Raw genomic sequence first — 23,310 nt, 5'->3', positions numbered from 1 at the left:
GGTCACCTCCCCAGGATGCAAATGCCCCCTGGTGTCCTGCTGTCGCTCTCAGAAGTCGGAAGCGAAGTTGTTTGACTCCTTGCGGCAGAGCAGGAGTTCAGGTGTTTTATGGCACGGTGAATTATAGTCTTCGATGCTGTGTAAATTTCAGACTAACGAAAAGTCAATTTTAAGGCACGTGTCTCAGTGTGAATATTAAAAAAAAAAACAACCAAAAAAAAAAGTACAACGCTTAGTTCAAGTCCAAAGTCCTCCACATTTAGTTTCTGTCTTCAAGTAGCGAGTTGTTGTCCAGCTCCCCATCTTTGGTGTCTGTGGGGACCATCCCGTTCTCCACCTCGGCCTGCTGCTGGATGCAGTCGGTCAGCATGGCCGTGCTGGAATGGTCGGAGTTGCACATCTTCCCCAGCGCCTCCTCCTTCTTCTCTTCGTCCAGGGAGTAATTCCGGAAGGTCTTGTAGATTTTCTGGACATCCTCCGGCAGACTCTTTTTCAGGTCCTTGTTTTTCCTCTTGGTGAGTTTGGAGGAAGAGCCGAACTTGTTGATGATGTTGTCCTCAGAGGCCCCCTGCCCGTGTTTGTTCAGCTGGTCCGACCCCTTAAGGCGCAGGTTGTTGGGCCGGTTGTTGATGCTCTCCTGGGAGGAGGCCTTGAAGCGGCCCGTGTCCAGGGCGGCAAAGACGGAGCGTTTCTCGGGCGACAGCATGTCCAGCGAGTGAGCCCGCTGGTCCAGGCCCAGGCGCCGGCGCTCCATGCTGCGGATGGTGGCCGCCCGCTGCAGCTTGTCATGGATCTCCACGCTGAGCCGCCGCCGGGTCTCCCGGAACTCGGCGGTCACGTTGGCCTTCCACTCGGCTGCGTGGGCCTTGATCTCACCGACCTGGCCAAGAGACATAAGAACACAAGGTCATGTTGAGAAAGCCCTCTCAGCCTCGTACCTCCCAGCACCCACAGCCCTGGAGGGAAAGGGGCGGGTGCCAGTGGCATTGACTCCGGGAGGCCAGGGGGTGGAGGTTCACCCAGGAAGGGAATGAAACGCTACTTCTGCCTTAGTTGGTCACCTGTCCTCTTCAACGCGTGTCTCAGACCGGCTAGTGAGGCTGATGTGGTTTCAAAAGGCTCGCCCGTCAGCCCACCCCAAGGAGTCGCCGGGGTTTGGAGATGGTTACATTTCTACCCTTGTTGAATTGTGTGGCCTCGTTGCTCGGACCTACGCTGGGTTCTCCCTCTCTAGCTGGGAGCCCTTGAAGCTTCATCCAGCTCACCTACCAGTCCCGCGCTCAGTAGGTCCTTTGCTCTTCCTTGCCCTTCTCCTGCGTCTACCTGGCTAAGGACACCCCTTGGCCCCCATTTACCCAGGACTCTCCCAGCTTTAAACCTCAACGTCCTGTATCCTGGGACCTCCATCAGGCCCAGGCAAATGGGGCAAGGGGTCATCCTGGACGTAGGGCACACCCTGGCCATGAGCTATCAGGCTTGTCCTGGATTAAGAAGAGCCACCGGGGCACCTGGGAACCAAATTCCCCCTGTGAGGGTGTAGGAAGAGGGTACCATCTGCCAAAGGCCCCCAGACAATATTCCCCGTGTGTGAAGCTCGCCAGGATGCTCAGCACCAGAGTGTTCTGGTTCTTAATAGCAGGGCCCACAGTACCAATAGTGTACTTCCCTGAACAGAAAAGTCAAATCTTAGCATTTAGAGAAGTCAATATTTATGTTGGTCCCTGTTTTTGTTTGTTTTAATAGCTTATTTTCAGCTGGTTGGTTAGTTATCTGGGGAATCCAATGGGAAATTGCATTGCTGGTGTTTCGGTAAGCCTGGAAAATTAGCACTTGGGCCCAGTAAGGATATGGGAAAATTCGCCATTAAGCAACTCTCTCCCAAGGGTCTTGGACATGGAAAGATGGTGTTCTGGGAAGTACTGGTAAACAGCTCCCCTGCAAGAGCTGTCTCTTTCGGCACATTTCTTGTTCTTACAACCTGTTTTTAAAATTCTTTCCCCTTTCTGGGCCATCATCCCTCATTTCTTTTCCTTCCCTTCCAGGAAAACAAGATGAAAGGGTTTTTTTGTCATCAATGTGGCTCATCTTCCGCTCGCCTTTGTGTAAATTCTCACATCAATTTCCCTCAGGAAGGAAACATTCTATGGCCCTGGTCACAGACATACATTTGTGTCTAGGGATCAGAACCCCCCCCCCAAAAAAAGAGGGGGTAGGGGTAAAAGGGACCTGTGTTTTCATGGCTTTCCCATGGCGGGTCCCTAGTGGGTAACCTGGGTCCCATTCTTAACTGAGAACGATTCAAGCGTTGGACTGCATGGCCATCGGGACTCAGAGACCTAAGACCAGGTCTGACTTTGCTGGGCTTCCTGTGAATGTTCTCTGTCTCTTTGCGTAGGAATGTGCTAAGGAGCTAGTGCACTTGTCCCTCATCATGGTCTATCTCAGCTATTTCTAGTTCTTATCTTTTCTTTTTTTTCTGAAAGGAATTCTTGTTTACTAGGCTTTCCAGGAGTCATGGGCTGGTGACTGAGCCACCGCATTTCTTGGCCTGCCAAAAGAAGTTCAATAATAATAAAAATAAAAATAACCACTCTCCCATTTAACTTGGCTTTTAGGGAGCAATTCAAAACAAAGACATCCTGAGGAGTCTATTTAGCAAGAAACACTCGGGCCCACAGAGCAGAGACAGGCAGTTCTCATAACGGGAGTTCACCTGATCTCAGGAACATTCACAGCCCTGGGAAGGGGTCTGATCTCAGGAACATTCACAGCCCTGGGAAGGGGTCTGATCTCAGGAACATTCACAGCCCTGGGAAGGGGTCCTACCTCCTCCTTTGTCTTTTTGGAAAGAACCCGCAGCCAATCTCCGATCATACTGAGGACCGCCGCAAAGTAGGCCAGGCCAACAAGGATCCAAAACCACACTAAGGGCTTATACCACTCCCGGTAATTGATGCCAGCGTTTCCCCCTGAAAACAACCAAACGTTACTTTAACCATGATCTAGCAGATGGTTTTTGCAGCGCAAACAGATTGCAGTCCACACAGTGGGGCTGCGGTCCCATCCGCATCCAACACTTGTAACACCGACCAGTTCTACCCCGGCCGTGTGCAGTAGAACAGCAGAATGGAGGCAGGGCTGTGATAGGCCCTTGTTTAAAGGAGCCGCGCTGAGGCTTGGTCACCTTTGATTCTCAGCCACTGCCTACTATGCTCGTCACAACCACGATGAGTTGAGAACTGGACTCACTTATTCTCAACCTGAGCATTGGCAAGGCCTTGAGCTGGAGCACAAAGAAGGAGTCAGGCTGTCAGTTTTCCCCTCTGCTGTTATCACTGTTGTGTGCTGTCCGGTCAATTCCCGCTTACAGTGACCCTCTGGGACAGAGTGTCTGTGTTCCCTGCGGTTTCAAAGATTGTGACCCACATCTGCTTCTCAAGGAGCAGCTGCAGGGTTCAAGCCAGGTGTTGAGGACTGAGGTGAGCCCGACCCAAGCCGTGGTGTCATTTTCAACCATTCTACATGCTTGTGAAAGTTAGGCATTGGAAAAGGACTGACGTAGAACCGATGCGTTTCAATCATGGTGCTGGAGCAGTATACTTACTGAACATACCATGGACTGCCCAAAGGATAAATAAATCTGCCCTGGAGAACAGGGCGACTCAGTGGTGTAGTGGTTACACGTTAGGCTGCGACACACATGGTCAGCAGTTTGAAACCACCAGCAGCTCCGCAGGAGAAACACTGGGCTTTCCACTCCCCTAAACAGTTACGGTTGAAGTCTTAATGTCAAAAATAAACAGTTAAGTCTCACAAACCCACGGGAGTGGCTATGAGTCGGCATTGACTCCACGGCTGTGAGTTTGGGATGTGCAGGAAGTACAGCCAGAACTTGACTTAGCGGCAAGGACGGAGCGAGAGACACCTGAGGAGGCACTGATCCCCAGAAAAGGACCTCACCCTTGGTAGAGTAGAGGGACGGTGAACAAGAGAAAGACCCTCGATAAGAGGGACTGACACAGCGGCTGCAACCATGGGCTCAAACCACACAGAGCGCAGGGCCTGGTCGTCTTTCATTTTTTTTTACACAGGGTTGCGACAAGTCAGAACCTGCTGGGGGCACCTAGCAACAACACCGGTTCATTTAATAGGTGAGCGCTTAGCTACTGCCCCACCTGGGCTCCTTGTTTCCCCCTGAACGTCCCTACGTTTATTTTAATAGAAAATCAAATCGCCTTAAATGATCCCAAGCGGTTTGCAGTTCTGGAAGCATCGTCTTCTTAAGCACACATACACTTATCAAGAGATGAATGGAGGTGTGGGAGTAAAATTAGACATAATGGCATGAATGAGACTTTAATCCAAGAAGCAGTGACTTAATGCTGAGGGATGGTGTTTACATGCTGCTCCCACGAAGGGTCAATTAGGCCGATTAATTAGAACCACCATAAGCTAGAGCTGAAAGGGACCTTGGAGTCCAGCTAGCCCAATCCCTTTCTCTTATAAATCGGAATCCCAGCGAAAATCCATCAAACCAAATTGGCCAGCAGGTCGAATGAATTGACTGGCTGTTCCATTAACAGCAGCAGTCACTTATTCCAAATAATCAGTCTATTCTGACCTTCCTATAGGGACTTGCCTGAGGTAGTCATGCAAAAGAGGCTCCGAAGCCCAGCCCACTCTGAGCAGAAGAAGGGAGAGATGGAGGGAGGGAGCCTTGTTCTCACTGGGAGACAGATGTCGCAATCGATGAAGCAGGCAGGTGATCACTTCCAAGATGACTGGCCGTTGTGATATTTCACAAAGAACGATTATTAGGCTATCCTGCTGGGTCATGGGCACCAACTGCATGCAGATTGAGCTCCCCAAGGCAGCTGGCTCTTCTGACTGTAGCTGAACCCACTTTGCCACGCAGCCCGCAAAGTGTGAGCAGCCGCTGCCATTTCTTCACATCAGAACACCAGGTTGTCAAAGGGCTTTGTGGCATGATTCTCGCAGTGGGCTTAGGTGGTCTTTGCTTTTCGCTAGAACTCCCCTCCACAGCTTGCGTACGATATGCTGGAGCCCCTGCACCGTGCAACACATCTTTCTGAGGTCAGGCCAGAACACACGGTGGGTTTCTCTGTGGGGCTATCTGGGGGCACACAGTTAGCACTGCAAATCTCCAGCCTGTCCTGGAGGAACTTTTGTGGCTAGTGGTTAAGGTCTCCGCTGTTAACCCAAAAGTTGGAGGTTCGAACCCGTCCCCCCTCCCCCTCCCACACACACACCCTGTCGCTCTCTGGGAAAAAGATAGGCCAGTCCGATTGCACAAATGACAGCCTTGGAAACCCCGTGGGTCAGTTCTACCCTGTCCTATTGGGCCTTCAGGGGTGAAATTTGACTTAATGGCAACTGGCTTGATTTTTTTTAATCGCCTAATCTAGACTGACGCTAGAGGGCGCTGGCGAACAATGCAGTAGGCATCCTCTTGTGAGTGAGTCTCTGTCTTCTGGTCTGCAGGGATTCTGAGTCACTATGGGCTCCTGGGCTGGGTTGAGAAATGCTGCACGGTTGTTTTTTTAAAAAAATACAAGCTCACTGCCAACCAGTCAGTGTTGATTCACAGCAAACCGCTGAGTTTCTGAGACTCTGTTTGTGGGAGTAGAAAGCCCAGTCTTTTTCCTGGGGAGCTTCAGGTGCCTTCAAACTGCTGACCCTGCAGATAGCAGGCCCAACTCATAACCACTGCCCCACCAAGGACTCCATGCAAGCTCCTCAGGCTGTCCTAATTGAGCCAGCCACAGAATAAACCAGCACTGGCTCCTCCTGCGGGAGGTCCATGTTCCCCAAAGCACAGCCGCAGCCAGCCCTTGTTAATGGACCAGGGACTTCCAAAGGTTCGTGGGGAAAAAAAAAAAAACCAGAACGGAAAGATGACCGGATTTTTCTAGCCACAAAAAATTTAATGTTTCCCAGAATTCTACTTATTTTTTTAAATGGAAGCATAAAAACCTTCATTAACCAAAACATATCCAAGTGTGAAGCTCTTGTTTTGTTTGGGTTTTTTAAGTTGTGGTCTTAATGCATCTAGCATTCCAAATTTCCATGAACTTTTTGAAGGCCTCTCATAGCGTCTACATGATCGGCCAGCCTTCCCTCTCGCTCTTAGAGTATTCCCAAAAGGAATGACAAACGGCTGGGCTTCTAGGGCGCATGCAGGCATGCTGTTCAGCTCGGCCAGCCTCAGCTCAGAAAACAGGTGTGGAGAAGGGCCTCTCCTAACTGCTGTCAGACTGTGGAAACCCCAGGACAAAGGGCTCTGTAATCAGCAGAGAAGAGGTTAAAATGGTGGCGCCTCATGACTGAGCCCTGCTAGGCAAGTGGAAGTAAAATGTCAGTATCTTCTACATGATCCCTCTGTGGTGCCCCATGGTGACCAATGAATCATAAATTAGAATCATAAAGAAAACCATTTTTAAAATAATCTCTCTCACACAGGGCTCTGGCCTTTGTGTTCCAGAAGCCCCAACTGGGCAGTTTGAGGCAGGTCTGTGAGGTCCTCAAGCTGAGGGCTGAAGGCAACCCAGACATATGTGTCACTGGGTGCGTTCCAACTCGTATCGGCCTTAAGTACGAGAGAAACACTGCCCGGCCCTGCACCAGCCTCACACCATTTCTGGTGTGAACACGGGGGGGGGGGGGTGGCCTCTATGTCCATCCCTCCCCCTGAGGGTCTTCTTTTTCCTGACCCTCTACCAAGTTCAAGGGCCTTCTCCAGGGACTGATGCCTCCTACTAGCAGGTCCAAAATAAGAAGAGATGAAGTCGTACCATCCTCATTTCTATAGAGTGTTCTGGCTGTACAAATCTGTCTTGGAAGAACAGGCAGCGGGGCGGGGAACAGATGTGACCCAGTGCAAATCATACTTTGGAGAGTCCTTAAAGATGTTTGTGGAAAGGAGTCTAAAGTCCAGGCACCCTTACGTGTATTTGAACTCATGAAGTTCCCCATAGACCAGCTATAGATAGTGCTATGAATGAACGTGGGCATGCCTTGTCAGTACTGCTGTGTGATTCGCTCCAAATCTTGGGGGCCCAGAGTGAGCACAGGTTGAGAAGCTAGCTGCTGCATACGGGGCTCAGCACTGCCCATCAGAGAAGGCTGGTGGGCTGAGGCTCCAGTCTTTTCATAAACCATTATTCATCACTGTGACTTTTTAATTAATCAAAAGAAGGGGAGTCCCTACTTTTTCCACAAAGTGGATTTCATTTTTCATTGCTCAGTTGAGCCAAACCACCCATCTGTTATACCTATTAACATAGCAGCACCTCCACGCCCATTGATGAGACTTGAACATCCTCCTGGCTTGCATTTCCTGCTCCCCAGATCCCGCCCTGTCTTCCTACACTCTGTGGAGCTGAAGCCTGGCTGGGACCACACACCACGTGAGGAGCAGGCTGCTGCTTCGCCAGAAACTGGGCGAGATGGACACAAACTGCAATGCAAACATCTCAAAACTCGGATTGTGTCTTTCATTTGGAGTGTTTGCTCCTTAGAGTAGAAAGCACTTTGCTGCCTGACCACCTACAACAATCCCACTGGGAGAGCAGAAGGGTAGTCCTTTGATCCCTGCCTTCTCCCCACCCTCTGGGTAAGTGGTATGCACACAAAGTGAAATCCCATTTCCTTTTCCAACTCCTGCCTGCAAGTGAAAGGGATGCAGATTCTCTTTTTACTGGATTACACATCACTCCTTGACATTCCGTTCTACAAAGAAGGTTGTTACTGCTTCCAGAGCCATTCATGCAGAATCCATTGTGACAGTATCTTTCCTCAGCACCTGGGAAGTCACAACATTCATTCTGAGTCTTGGGTCTGGGGATGTCCAGGCCCACTGTTTGGGGGACAGAATCCCTTCCCTCAACTTCAGGAAGCTTTGCCTGCGGGCCAAGCTATGCTAATCTTGCAAGGAGTCTTAACACAGTTCAGAATTCCAACATTCAATGAGCTGTTTCATCTCACTTATGCATAATTCATACGAGAGAAGGGCAATTGGCATCCCGGGGAGGAAGGCGTTTTATGTTCCTTTCACACCCAGGACAGCAGGTCTTAAATGAGCCTGTGCACAGCAGCAGGGACACCTGAATCATTTACACTGCCTTCCCCTACCACGGGGTTTCACATCGATTTTGAAAAGCACAGCTAACAGATTCTTTTCTGTACCGGGGCCCTGGTGATCAAGATTCCCCCAGTGCTCACCTGCCACGAAGTCGCCAAAGCCCACTGTGGTCAGAGTGACCACCACAAAGTAAATGGACTCCAGGGCTGTCCACCCCTCGATGTATTTGAAAATGACAGCAGGGATGGTCACGAACACAATGCAGCCAGCCAAGATGAACAGGATGGTGGAGATGACCCGAATCTTGGTCTGAGTCACTTGCTTCTTCTAGGAAGAACAAAGAGAGACTCATCAGAAGAAAGAAGCATTCAAACATGTGCCACGTCAATGGCTTCCAACCGTGTCGGTAGGTCCTAGGCTGCTGCCTGCGAATCCAAAGCACACCATGGACCCTTTCTGAGAAAAAACACCTAAAGACCCCTGCAGTTGGTTCCCAGGCTCGACAAAGCCGTGTGTGGACGGCAGGTCGGTTGGCCGGGAAGCCCAGATTAGCTCACGTTCTTGAATGTCCCTCCCTGGAGGTCATCACTGCAGGACCAACGCGGATTCTAGCTCCCTCAGTGGGACAAATGCCATCGCTTCCCAAGATGGGCTTCCTGCCATGGTTCAGCTGGCATTATTTACCCTCGGGTCGGGATGCGATCTGGAAAGCCGGTAGTTCGAAACCAACAGCTGCTCCTTGGGAGAAAGACGGGGCTGTCTACTCTCGTAAACGGTTAGTCTCAGAAACTCACGGGGAACAGTTCTCTTCTGTCCTGTAGGGTCTCTATGTGTCAGAATTGCCCCAATGGCAGTGAGTGCTGCGTCTGAGACCTCTGAGCTCTTTCCCCAGTGATGGACCCCTGGTGACGAGGTGGGTTATGCACTGGGCCCGTAACCTCAAGGCCAGTACTTTGAAGACTCCAGCCGGGAGGAAGATGAGGATTTCCACTTCTGTAAAGATTTACAGCCTCAGAAACCCAAAATAGGTCGTTCTACCCCACCCCTACAGGGTCGCTAGGAGTCAGAACTGCCCTGCCTCACAAAGCTCTCACGGCTGTTAAGTGACGCACCCCTGCACCCCATTCTCCAGATGCACAGGGTGGGGCTGCCAGGTAAACATGGGACTGCTAACCCACCCCAAGGGGGCACGGAGGGGACACCATTTGGGCTGTTCCCTCCCTATCCCCTCAAAAACTATCTGGGGGAAAGCTTCATGGGTATTGCTGAAATTAACATGAAAATTATTTCTTTTCCCAAAGCACCATAGCAAGCCATCAATGACCTGAGAGCCATGGGACGGTTCATGTCATGAATGCCCATGCTGATGGTGCATCGGAGACCCTCGGAGTACCTGGGACCATTTGATTAGCCTCGTCTCAGGTGCAGGCCCATCAGAAATGTCTAAAGCCCAATGGGAGATGCTCCCATAGGTCATTAGGTTAGTCTAAATGCTGGCAGTGGGAACAGCAACTTCCCCCACCCCCATGGATCCCTCCCCCTCCGATGCACAATGAAATTAAAATAATGAAATGGTTGTGATGTTTACGTGGTAAGGCGTAAATGAGGCTGTGGATGCGATTGCAGTCCAAATGAAGTTGACCTTGGCCAAGGAGGACCACAAATCCACAGGAGGCTAGAAGAATTCCCAGCTACAGAAGATGGGTGGAGGGGAAGAGGGCATAAAGCGGGGAGTGGGTTGGCTTGGTAGCAGAGAGGGGTGGGTTCTGAAGGATCTGATCATTGAGATAAGCATGCCACCACAGCTCACTGCCCAAGCTCGCTCGTGGGTTCCTGAGCTGCGTTCACCAGACATCCGAGGATGATGAGTGAGGATCTTTTAAACATTTGAAAATCCATTGTTACGGATTGAGTTTAAACAACGATAGATTGATAAAGGCTTGACCACTCTACCTGTAAATGAGGAAACAGTGTTTTTCATTGGCAGTGCTGGAGCCGCCAGGCATTGCAAATAGTCAAGTGCTTGGTTGCTACCTGAAAGGCTGGAGGTTCAAATCTACCCAGAGAGGCCTCAGGTGACTCTTGGTGTTGGTGTTCAAAGATGCATGAGCACGTTCCCATGATCAACTTGAGGAAGTGAGTTCCCGTGTGCATGGTTCGTTTTCGTGTGCATTTGTTCTCCTAGGCCATTTGTTTAATCTTAGTTTTAATGAAAGGTTCTGAATAAAAACCCTCCATCAGAGACTACAAGCTAATGGATTTATTTTGGATCTGTGTTTCTGTTTAAGTGAGTGAATCTTATGAAGAATTTCTGTGTACATATTAAGTAACTGGGTTATGTAATCTTTGTTAAACATTAAGTAACACTTGTCATATATTGAGTTGAACATAAGGCTGAATTTGGAACTCACCTCGCAGACCAGTGACTTTATGGGGTTTTCCTGTCTTGTTTCGTGTCTGTGTTTCCGTCTTGTCTGAAGAAGCTATGACTACTAGGTGTTTTGTTTTGTTTTGATGAGACAGTCATAGATTTTTTTTTTCCTCTTCCAAGAAAAAGAAGTGCTTCTTTGCTTGTCTTAGGCATTGGAATTTCTAAGGCTACATTGAGAAAACTTGATGTAAACTGGTCTATTCGAAAGCTACACTGTGAAGGGTGGGTTGTTTCTTTAAATTGGTATGGCAAGGCCCTAAAAGGAGCAAATTATTCTAAATTGCTGCTCTAAAGCATCCTATAAAGCATGCAAAGAATAGGGTTATAAAAATGTAATAACGTGTCTCTGGGTGGTAAATTAGGTTGTACATACTGTTCCTTCAAAGAACTTACTCTGATCAGTTTAATGATACTTAGATAAATTCGTGTTAATAGTCTCTGGAATTAATGAAAATAGATTCATTCTGACAAAGATTTTTATATTTATGTCAATCTTGAAAACAAAATCTTAAGAGTAAAACCTTTCTAAGTAATTAGCTAGACAGTATACAGAATTATGCTATTTAGGGGGGAGGGAGTAATTTTTGTAAATCCCAGAATGAGAAGAAAGATTGCTAAACAGCAAGAAAATAATTACAATGGGAAGGAAAACAATTTAGTTGATTTTGGTCTGTCAAATTATGTAGGTCAATTAAAAATATGTAAATAATTGTGATTGACCAATTTGTTTTTGATAATGAGTCTCTGAGATCAATAAGACTTCAAAGAAAGCTTTGGGAAAAGAACCCTCCCAAACAGGTGACCACCTTTTAAAGACAGAATGGTCCACATAGTCATAGAAGCAGACACGCTCCCAGTCAGGTTGTTAAGTCGGAGGATTCTCTTGGCTCGTGTAGCTGTTGGGACTGATGAGCCCAAGATCAGCCAAATAATAACAATAGGCTTATGGCTGCAGAGGAGGCCAAATCTAAAGTCAGTGTGTCAGATGGTAGCCAATGACGATCAGCAGGCAATATCACAGGCCTGTAACTCAAGTCCAAAGAACTGGAGTTCAATGAGTCACACTCAGCAAAAGGTAAGTAAGCTTTCCCACAGCATCTACTTATATACTGGGAGCAGGCCAGAGCTTTTATCTGAGTAAGAGTGGGCCAGCACGCTCTAATCTTACAACTGCTCCCAGCCGATCCTATTACCCAAGTGATCGTGTTATATCACATCCTGGCCATTTGCTAGGTCTGAACTGCCAAAACGCTTAGAAACCCGGGCCATGCAAGATGACACAAAGCCTAACACGGTAGCTAAAGAATGTCCTTGCTAAGGGTTCTCCTCATTTCCTGATTCTTGCTTTTGAGTAGCCTGAGTGGTATGCTTTTGATTGTGTGGCTCTCACTCTTGCTTGAGCTAGACCCACTCTCCATCAATGGCCATACCTCTCCCAGCTGACGTTGTCCTTGTAAGAGCATGCTCATCTGGATTTGGATTTCAGTAGTAGAACCACGTAACTTCTGGTTTTGTACATCATGTAGGATTGGATGCTATTGTGGCATGTGTCACAGTTCGGACTTAAAACCTCAGAGTATTTAAAATTATTTCCCTTATCCAAGGAATGGGTAACGCAATGAGTAGGATAGAAGTGCAGCTCTCAAAAGCCAAATGGCTTTGGACATTCCCACCGCTGCTCAAAAGGCATCGGTGGCATGGTCAAATCTTGCTGTTGGGGTGCTAACGTTACTCATGATGCTTCCCATGTGCAACGCACAGAGCCAAATCCATAAGCCTGTTCCCTCTTTGATTAAAATTGTCAATCACTGGTTTAGTTCTTGGTGTAGATAATAGAAGAAAATAATGTCCCCGGTGTGTTTCCATTCATCTTTTTATCTAGCTTTATAAGTATGAAACATTGTAATTAATCACCTATTACAAACCTACTCATCCCGGAGATAAACTGATGTTAATCATTCATGCTTTATAGCAAATAAGGAAAACCATGTCTCTCGGCTTTGCTATACAGATGTCAGCTAACGTTCTTCGTGTTGCTGTGGTTTGAGCGAATTGTTACAACCACTATAGCAACTCATCCCGTTGAGGGTCTTCCTCATTTTCAATGGCCCTCTATGGGACCCAGCGTGATGGCCCTCTCACGGGACTGGTCCCTCCTGGTAACATGCCCAAAATCTGTGAGACGACATCTTGCCCTCCTCACTTCCAAAGAGCATCCCAGTGGTGCATCTTCCAAGGAAATTTGTTCAGTCTTTGGACAGGTCAGCATCTATTCGAGATATATATATATTTGCCAGCACCACAATTCAAATTCTCCATTCTTCTTTGATATTCCTTAACTCATTATCCAGTTTCCCCATGCATATCAGGCAATTCAAATGACCACGTTTGGGGGTCGGTCCCACTTTAGTCCTCAAAGTGCCATCTTTGTTCTCTGAAGGGACTTGCTTAGATTTGGATGAAACGTTCTCTGAGTAAGCCACTCACTTGATGCAAAGCAGCGCACTTGGAGAGGAAGCCTGGTGGCGAGGCGAGGAAAATAAACACCAGGGAAAGCGGCACGGAAATAAGTAAAATGATGGTGGAGCCAACCACCAGAGGCAAAAATCCTGGCAGAAGAAAAGTTCACAGCTGAGGGTGATGAGTGTCTGCTAATAGAGGCTTCATCAAGAGGAGGGAGGCAGGTCTTGGAAGCTTAAAACAAAGACGGAGGTCGCTAGGCCCAATCAGGGAGAGCAGCTTTTGCGACCTGGGTTCCCCAGGCAAAAACTTAATAAGCAACCTAACATTTAGAAAGAGTAGTCAGCAGCTACCAGTAACGGGCACAAAAATGAAGAAAATCTACTGCAATTGATTATGGTGATGGTTGCGCAACTTTAAAAGGATATTTAGACGATTGACTTGTAGGCTACGGGAACCATATGCCAATAAAACCGTTGAAATAAAATTACCCAGATGCAACACAACTGCAAGGTTTTCTAGATAAGGTGACGCATGCCCTGAAACGAGTTGCACGAATGTTAAGTGATACGCTCATCCGTGATGTCAGCTTTTTCCTAAAACACAATAAAATGTTTAGTTTTGTTTTGGTTTTGAGAAAGGAATCGTAGTTAGCTCATTTCTGTAGATTTATGCGTAAACCTACAGCCCCCACTCTCTAGCTGCTGCCTTCCAGAAAAGCAGATGTCCAGCCATCTGAAACCTCTCTGCAGGGATGGAGCCCCTCAGACCTGTGACCTTGGTCTTCTTCAACAAAGAGAAGACGGGATTCCCAAGGACACTTACGTGAACCCGAGGCCAACTGGCTCAAACCACTCAGACACCTCCTACTCTCCTGGTTGCCCCCTGACTATCTAATCCCAACGTGTTCATTGCAACAATGCTCTTTAGGCATCGTGTTCCCCGATGTGCTAATTTTGGATGGAATTATAAACCTCTAGTATTAACTTTGGTTCTATTCTCAGAAATTAATTTACAGGCATAAGTTTTCCCAGTATCTAGTATTCTGCACACCCATAGTTGTGCTGCGCTCTAGATATTTAAAAACCCAGTTGCCCCCATTGACCATTTTAAACAGTGGATCTCAGGATGGAACCACAAGCTCTCACGTGCCTCGCACACACTCCTGTAGGCCTCTGATCCCCACTGGCCTTTAGCTGCTCACTGCCTGTGCAGCATGCCTACGAACGTGGACTCTGGAGACAGAGTGCCCGAAACAAATCCCATCCTTGCTGGTAAACAGCTGAGGGCCCTCGGGCAAGTTTCTCAACCTCTCTGTTTCCCAGCGTCTTCCTCCGTACAATGGAGATACAAGGGCCCACCTCCATAAGGGTGCTAAGTTCCAATAAGTGAAGTGTGTAAAACTATATAACACAGCCCTCACGAGTGTTCACTGTTGTTACACTTTAAATCTCTTCTTGGGTAGGAACCGACCCTTGGCTTTCTACTCCCGTAAAGAGTTACAGTCTGGGAAACTCACAGGGGCAGTTAGACCCACATCCTATAAGGGTGCTATGAGTCGGCATCGACTCGACAGCAGTGGTTTAATTTTGGCTGTTCTTTGTTGTTGAGGCCGTGGTTATGCAACGGGTTAAGTGCTGGATTGCTAATCAAAGCTTGGTGGTTCAAACTCACCAGGCAGTCCACAGGACAAAGATGAGGCAAGCTGCTTCCATGAAGACGGCAGCCTGGAAAGCCTAACATGGCACGTCCACTCTTTCCTATAGGGTTGCTCTGAATGGGAATACACTCAATAGTGCTGGGTTTGGTTTGCTCTTGATTTTGTTATTTTACTCTTGAAGAATGTCTCCCCGAGTCTGGACACCCCTTCCTAGATGCATGATGTCATTTAACAGACTCATTTTCAAAGGAGGGAGGCGGGAGGTGGAGGGGGGGGGCGAGGGGAGGGGAAGGTCCTTCTATGCTAATTCTAAATTGTGCTCCCAGGCAATCTGAGCTCATGATCTTGGAAGCTTTTTTATTTGGCTTCCAATTAATTTCCCCTCGTTCTTCATCATGCTTTGGAAACTGACAAGAACTGTAGAGGAGGCTTTTTGAAGTCAGAGAAGCCCAGAGAGCGGCTGTGGACCCAGCTCTCCCTGCTCGTTCGCCTCCCCGCCTCACCCCACTTAGAAAAGCCATCTGGGTTTCCACTGTGGGTTGCCAGGCAAAACGGTGTTGCCTACTTACCAGTGAGCAGAGTAGTTAGCAGAGAGCTTTGCAAAAGCTAACCAAACTGTTCCTGGGCAGAGATGGTTAGATAGAGCATCTGGGCTGACAGGGTAGAGTGGTCGTAGATTTCGATCCAAAGCTGGTTTTCTCATTTTGCTGGCTATTTGGGATGCATATGCTATTCCCATCTCCTTATACAAAGAGTATGATTAAAAACAAACAAAAATATACCCTTGGGCTCCCACTGTGGGAATATTTGAAAGTTTCTATCATGATCAAAATGACACGTGCAAGGATTAGGAAGAACCAAGTAAGTATCGTAAACTGGGGAGAGCCATCTCTAAGCACTCGTCCTAAGGCGAGCACTTGGACGCTGACAGCTGCAGCAGTATGGACGTGGGTCCGACCTCAGAGGCTAACCCCCAAGACTAAGGCTCCTGAAGCCTGCCATTCCCGGCTGCCTTTGCTTTCTTCCTGGAACTCAGAGAGAGTGCAGGCTCATTCCGCACGCCACTTCTTCACTGCCTGTCGGCACCTCTCTCTTCTGCTTTCACTTTTATGGGTGGTTTTAGAATTCTGTGATAAGCAATTCAGCTCACAGTCTGCCTGAGAAATTGCATCTGCTGTGATTCATTCGCCAGGATGATGAGGATTTTATTAAATAATAAAGACACTGGCAATAAAAAGCCCGGGACAGGAGCTAGACAAGAAGCATTGCTTGAGTTGAAGGCTTGGTTGAAATGCAAACACATCACCATGGTAATACAACTGAACTGAGGATAATTTCTCCAAACAGAAAGATAAAAGGAACTACCTCTCAAAAGGACTGACTTTATTTTCTCCTCTTATTGTTTTTCTGCAAGACTCCCCCCCCCCCGCCCCCATCAAATGTCTGCTTCTGGGCTAATAGGTTCAACAACACAATGAACAGACCACTATCGGCAGTAATTCTATAAACTATGGGGTGCACGATGGGCTCCCAGGCAGATGCTGACTCTGAATACGTCTGAGGGGCAGACACACCAGAAAGTCTCCATGGAGCTGAGTGAAATTTTCCCACTCAAAAGCAGGGTAGACACATGGATCTGAACTTAGACAAGCCCAGCGCAAACAAACAAAAACTGTGTTTAGCTCTGAGACACGACAGCATCTAACAGATGGCCAGCCAATTCAGTGCTCTGCTGGTTTCGCAGCACAAAGATCGTTGCAAGACTTTTTTATAAACAAGTTGTATTAACCCCGAAACTCCAAAGTAGGCACACCTGTGATGGAAAAAAATACATAGATTCTTTCAATCCACAAATAAGTTTTAAACATCTTCAAGTGTTCTTCTCCAGGAAGACTTTACCTAAAATCTTTCCAAGTGTTGTGTTCTGAAAGTTGGTGGCTGCTAATATCTAAGCAGAACACTCCCTTGGGACACGGGCTTTTGCATTCAAAATCAGGCCAGTGAATTTATTTCACACATCATTGTTAAGATGGCTATTTTGTTTGTTTTTAAGTATCGGACATTCTTTAATCACAAGGGACACTGCAGTTTTTTTTTTTTAAAAAAGCAGAAGAAAGAAAGTGTAAAATATGTTGCTCAAACCCAGAAGATCTAGTAGGAGCTGGACTGAGTGTGGCTGAAATAGTCTTGGCGGAGCTGTCCACGGAGCCTCAGCCTTGATGCTGACTGGAGGCAGACTGGGTGCACAATGAGCCCCGGTGGTGTAGTGGTTACAAGGTGAGCTGCTGACCAGCCTCTCAGAGGGAGAAGAGAGGCTTTCTACTCCCACGAAGGGCTGCCACAGGCAGTTCTACCCTGCTCCACAGGGGCTACTATGCACTGGAATGAGCTCGATGGCAGTGAGGTTAGTGAGAAGAAAGAAGAATTAAATCCTTGTCGCTCTGATTTGTGAAAGATAAAGATGTACCAACTGTCAGGAAGGCTCTTTGGGTCTTTGATGTGAGGAAGACGCTTTGAATCTTGACTAACTTAGGGTTTAGAAGCTACAGGCAAGCGGCCACACAACATGAAAGTCTCAGCATCTTACACAGGAAGCATATAGAAGTGATCTCGGCTGAAGTTGAGGCATCAAAGGGAGATACACGAAAAGAAGCGGAAGGGGACATCGGCTGATTGGCCACATCACTGAAAGGAATCCTGGAAATCCTGACAGACACTTGGCCAGCTTGCCCGGATTCCAATTTTATTTTACCCAGATTTCAGCCACACAAGGAACAATGCCAACATCATCACTCGCCCTCCAAATCTCGAGACCATCGAAGTGATTTCCACTCTCAGCTACCCGACTGGACAGGACGGGACTGCCCCTTTGGGTTTGCGAGATTTGAACTCTTCCTGGGAGTAGAAAGCCTGACGTTTCTCCCATCATGCACACACAAGCAGACAATTACACGGCACAAGCTGTTGTGCACTCGGGAGAAAGACCTGGTGATCTGTTTCTGAAGATGAGTCCGTGAGAACCCACTGATCAAGAGAACAGCACGGGACTGGCAGGGATTCACTGCATTGTGCGCGAGGTCACCAGGAGTCGGGCTGACTCGACAGCAGTACTATTATCGACCCTCAAAGGTGGACTCACTCTTCTCCCTCCACTGGCCATTAAGGTCAGTGCCTTGGCCAAGCAGCGCACAGTGGTTCTGCCGACAGATCCCTGATAGGGTGAATGCTCACGTCCCACCTCCTGGTAGTTCCTACCGCCTTTGTCTCTTGGACTTATGGGCCATCGACTCTTTCTTCTTCCCCCTTATTCCTTTGGGGAAATGAGAAGTCTCCCAGAAACAAATCCTAACCTGGGAAGCCCTGAATTGAGTGAACGCAAAAGAAATGAGCTAGAACTACCCAAGTTTCTTCAGCGAGGTATTTTCCAAGCTGTGAATAAATTGAACGATGCAACTTTTCTATTCTACCACTTCCTCTTCTTTGGTACTAAGCAAAACTCAAACTAAAACAGTCTTGTCAAATCAATTCTGACTCAAGCAAGCCCCTTGCCTCCATAGGGTTTTCCGTGGCTACGGTCTTTCAGAAGCAGATCAGTAGACCTTTCTTCAGAGATGCTTGAGGGTAGGTTTGAACCGTCAACGTTTTGGATGGAAACCAAGCACTTAATCATTCGCACCATCCAGGGACCAAAGGGCACCAAACAGAATTATGATGGTCTCATAGAGCTAGTGGGGAAAGGCACTAAATAAATAATCACACAACAAATATATAATCACAGCTTGAGAGAAGTGAAGGGAAAGGGCTTCTGATCGTGAGAGTTTGGCAGGGAAATGAACGACCCTGCTGAGCTGCTTACTTACCACATCCCCACTCACATATTGTCCCTACCTGGAGATGCCTATGTAAGTAAAAGGTGCTGTTGTAAATCAATCCAAGGGACTGCCCTGACAGGTGGCCAACACACCCAATGAGGCCAGGCTTCACTTACATCCGTTCCTTCCTGCCCTTGACCAAGTGGTCACCATCACCTCGTGGCAGAGTCATCAAGGAGGGCTGTGGATTACTTAATGGATTATTTAATGGGGCTCTTTTTCACCAAAGATGCTAACTCCCACTAACAACTTCTCCTTGGATGAAGGCTCTGGTAAGAAGGTGGGGAAGATACTGATAGGATTCCCCAGTGAGTAACTGCAAACAGGATTCCCTAGGGTACCATCCTGCTGGGTCTAAAATGAGTCCTCTGAGAAGCAGGGAGGGATTTCATTACTCGCAAGGGCCAGGAGTGGGGCGTGTCCTCTGGACCTGAGATTCCTGCACAGTAAACCTTCTGGATCCAGGACACAGCTACGCCATCAGAGGAGCCGCAGCAGAACCAGGACCAGAGCATGGAACCGTGATGGGCTTCCCAACCCCCAGAGCAAGTGAAGCTGAGTGCTTCCGTGCAGGGAGCTGATTTGCAGAGTGGGGTGCCTCTGGGTACTGAATTCAGGAAGTTGGGCTTTCTGACTCAAGGAAGTGGAGCTGAGTGTCTTCTGGCGGAAGCTTACTGGAGTGGGGTGCCGCTGGGCACTTACTTCAAGAAGCTGGGTTTGCTGATCCACAGGGCTTGAGCTAAAGGCCTTCCAGGTGAAGATAATGGCAGCGTAGTATGCCCCTTTGGGCATTTATTAGCAAACCTGAAACTGTGTGTCATGTTCTGGTAAACAACTACCCTGAGCGTTTCTCAATGGTATCACACATTTTTAACTCTTTAACAAACCTTTTCGTCATGACTTGTGTGTGGGGGTTTCTGCGTAGCCATTGCAAATGACATTAGAATCCAAAGAAGTAAAACATTAAGACGTCACCCTCTTTGTATCTCAGTGACATTTTATATGGATGTTTCAAGGAAGCTCTAGACTACATTGATATGGATTGTGGAATTAATGATAAGTCATTGGCACTGATTATTAAGGAGGAGTGTTGCCCACGGGAATTGGATTAGAAGAAATGGAAGGCCATTTGGGTTATTAAACAACCACAATAAATGTCCCTATTTTTAGTTGATAATTTAAAAGAAATTAAATTATGTTCAGAGCTTAATATAATAAGTGAAATATATTTTTACTTGACCCCATCACACATGCACACCAAAAAATGTCTTGGGTTTGTGTTTGAGCCAATGAGTTCAAAATCTGACGTTTTTGAGTACCCTGTTCCAGTCTATCGGGCAGGACCCTCCCTGCCAAGACTGAAACCTGAAAGTGAATCCTTTCTAGTAGCTTCTAAGGAGTTACCTGAGCTAAACATGATGCCAGGATCTTTGAAAATAAGTGACAGTGGTAGCAGGCACAAGATTACCATTTCAAATGCAAATGTCACTTTTTATTTTAGAATAGAGCCCTATTATATACTTAAACTGAATCCGTTGCTATCCAAAAAATTCTGACTCATGGAGACGCACGTATTTCAGAGTAGAACTGTGCGCCATGGAGCAGTCACTGGTTTTTCATCTGTACCACGGCTAAATGAATGACACTCTGAATGGAACAACTTTAAGCCCAGGGAGATGATTTACAGCGTTCTCGATCATAAAATGATAATGCTGTCTCGATAGCAGCGGTTCCCAACCTTCCTCAGGCCACAACCCTTTCATCCAGTTCCTCACGTTGTGGTGACCCCAACCATACAATTATTTTCATTGTAATGTTGCTACGGTTATGAATCAGGTGACCCCTGTGAAAGGGCTGTTCAACCCCCAAAGGGGTTGTGGCCCACAAGTTGAGAACCGCTGCTCTAAAGCGAACCAATGACATGCATAAACCAATGGACGCGGGGGTTCACAATCGTAGTTCTAACCTAACAACAATTCGTTCTGATAGCATGGCCCTACTTGACACTTGCCCTCATGAAGAGATCGCTGAAGATGTGGATGCTGTAGCAGAGGATGGTGAGGAGATCAGATGGTACCTGGCTTTCAGAAAGAATAGTATCGGGGATCTTAAAGGTTTGTCTTAAAACAAGCAGCCACCTAAGTGAGCGATCAACTAACTCTATCTGTGTGATCCAAGGATTGTAATAAAACCCAAATCCAAAGGAGGGAATGGTAATAGAATTTAAATTATGAACACAGGTTTGCAGGAGACTAAGGAAAACCGCGGAAGCCCAGAATTCATTTGCAGGTTTCCCACATAGATTAAGCCGCTGGTGGATCTCCTATGATCACATCCGGGGATGGGGATAGCCTTGGTCTCAGACAGAGAGCAATGTGCAGTCAGTCATGGCCGATGCGGTTCGGTTAAAATGTAATACCTTATTTATCTCCCTTTTGACCTGTTTTAGAGTTGGTTCAGTTTTTAGTGTTTTCTGCTTTCTTTCAGTTGAGTTTTTTCTGTGTGCTCTCCAGTCGTTATTGTTGGGCTCCTGGTTTTTGTTGTTGTTTGCTTCCTATTAGTGTTTGGTATGATTTTCTATATATGGAAATCCAAGGTAGATAAATCTATAGAGACAGTAACTGGATTAATAATTACCCAGGGGGCGTGGCAGGGGGTTGGGGGAAATGGGGTGCTAATTACAATGAGTATGAGAAGAAGATGTTCTGAAATTGATTGTGGTGATGACGGCACAACTCTTCTTAATGTGATAGAATAATTAAATTGTTTTTCTTTTTAACCAATCTTTCAGAAGTAGACCTCTAGGCCTTTCAAAGTGCTTCTGGATGGGCTCAAATGCCCAGCCTTTCGGTTAGCAGTAGAACATGTTAACTTGTTTCCATCACCCTGGGACTCCATTATACATCATGGGATCAACTCATCCATCTCTTCTGGGGAAACTCATTGACTGAAAACACTGACTGGATAGCTGTCAGAGAGCAAATGTGGTCATCACAAGGTCAAGACTCCAATACCATGAGCCATCGGATAAACAGTGGCCCAAGTGATAGGCAAGGAGGCATCTCTATGGATAAACTTCTAAAACCTCCTTCTCAAAGGTCTAGGATCCTCCTAAGGCTCTTGAACAAAGAGGTCAAAGAGCTTGGATACTGAGTGGTGTAGAGACAAGGAGGGAGGACCTTGCCCCTGATCCAGGTTGAATTGAATGGCAGCAGGTGGGAGCTGCCATGGGTAGGCAGAGTGGTGGGCAGCAGTAGATACCTCTTTGGTAGAGGCCACCTGGCATCAATCCCAGGACTGGTGACTACAGTGGTGGCACCATGTCCCATGTCCACAGGCAATTACGAGGGTGGTTCTCACAGCAGCAGCCAGGTCAGAACACCCATGGGGTCAGCAGGACCTGCTACACACGAGTCAAGCAGACCCAGTAGTGGTTTCCTCAGGACCAGTTCTAGCACATGACTCTGGGAATGGTCCTAGCTCTGCAGCTCCCAAGTCTGTTCCTCCACCATCCCAAGGATTCTATAGATAGCCAAAGTTGTTTTCTTAATGTGTCATTTTTTTCCCTGCTTAAATTCACTGTAGATAAACTATATGCCTGGGGGAAACCTAGAACAACCCCACCAGAGTGACCGGGTAAACTGGCTCAGCCACTTGGGGGCAGGAATGGGACATGACCCTACTGGATCCTAGATGACACCCTGGATTTCTAGGTTCCAAGAATAGTCCGAGCTGCAACAGGCATGATGGTTCCACTTTGGGTAATGTCTTTAGGACACTCCTAAATACTCTGGAAGGTCTTGTCAACAATTACAACTGATGGGGGTGTGGGGGCGAGCTCTTCTCAGCTGTGATGTGGAAGGGGCTGCACCAACTGGGGATAAAGTATAAACGGGAAGAGTGGCTCTAGACTCCTTAGATTCCCGCTGACAGAAGGAGATCAACCACTCTGTAGATAGGGGCTGGTGCTCAGAGCAGTGACTGGTGGTCTAGAAAGAACTGATGGGGAAGCGTAGGCTAAAGTAGGGAAAGAGAGAAGCACACTGTGGTGGTTACATAATCTGTTGTCAATTTGAGACTTCCAAGTGAAGGAGTGGAGTTTCTTGACCTCATTTGGAGCTGCCAAGGAGATAAATAGCTCATTGGAGTTGGGACACAAGCAGACTCCCTGAGAGACATTCCAGCTAAGAAGACACATGGAGTTATACTAGTGCCCTGAGCTGAAGGAGCCACATAGAGACAGACCCCTGCCAGTGCTGAGATGCTTACACTGCCGCTGGGTCCACAAGACTTTCCACCCACTGGCCTGTGATCTTCCTGCATGCGGCATCATTGCATGTGTTTTGTGAGTCTGAAGAGGACTTTATAGATTAGTATCAGGCATATGGGCTAATATCCGATCTGGATTTGATCTGGACTGAGCTGGGACATTTTCTCAATATTCAATTGCTCTTGTCTATAAAGCTCTTTCTTACACACATAGGAGTGTCTCTCTGGATTTGTTTTTCTAGTCAACCCTGGCTAACACACACACATGGAGCAATCCCTGAAAGGAACTGCGGAAAGGGAAACTGAGGTGGAGGAGCAGAGGAGGGGAGAATTGCAGGTGTTTGGGTTAGAGACACGTGAGAGAGGATGCAGCTATACAGTCATACCATGTTAATGGCGGGGGGTCTCATTGGACAAAAGTTTACATGGGATTCTAGTTGCCTCTCTGTGCTCCTCAAAAGTTTCCCAATGTCCCTGCAACAACCCTGGAACTCCGGAGGAACCTCCGGAAAAAAGA

General features: G+C 47.4%; 1 protein-coding gene across 1 annotated transcript in view; it reads right to left on the bottom strand.

The window, feature by feature from the left end:
• Positions 1-259: 259 nt before the first annotated feature.
• The window catches only part of KCNK10 (potassium two pore domain channel subfamily K member 10), a 145,996-nt gene continuing 122,945 nt past the window's right edge, over positions 260-23,310 (bottom strand). The window contains exons 5-7 of the mRNA XM_075531621.1: positions 8,242-8,428; positions 2,827-2,969; positions 260-880 (exon numbers count right to left, since the gene is read on the bottom strand). Of these exons, the coding sequence (XP_075387736.1) occupies positions 260-880; positions 2,827-2,969; positions 8,242-8,428 (951 nt within the window). The remainder of the gene's footprint in view (positions 881-2,826; positions 2,970-8,241; positions 8,429-23,310) is intronic.

The sequence above is a fragment of the Tenrec ecaudatus genome, chromosome 14, assembly GCF_050624435.1.
Source record: "Tenrec ecaudatus isolate mTenEca1 chromosome 14, mTenEca1.hap1, whole genome shotgun sequence".
Lineage (NCBI taxonomy): Eukaryota > Metazoa > Chordata > Mammalia > Afrosoricida > Tenrecidae > Tenrec > Tenrec ecaudatus.
Note: the sequence above shows the minus strand (reverse complement) of the source record. Positions and strands in the feature narration are given on the sequence as shown.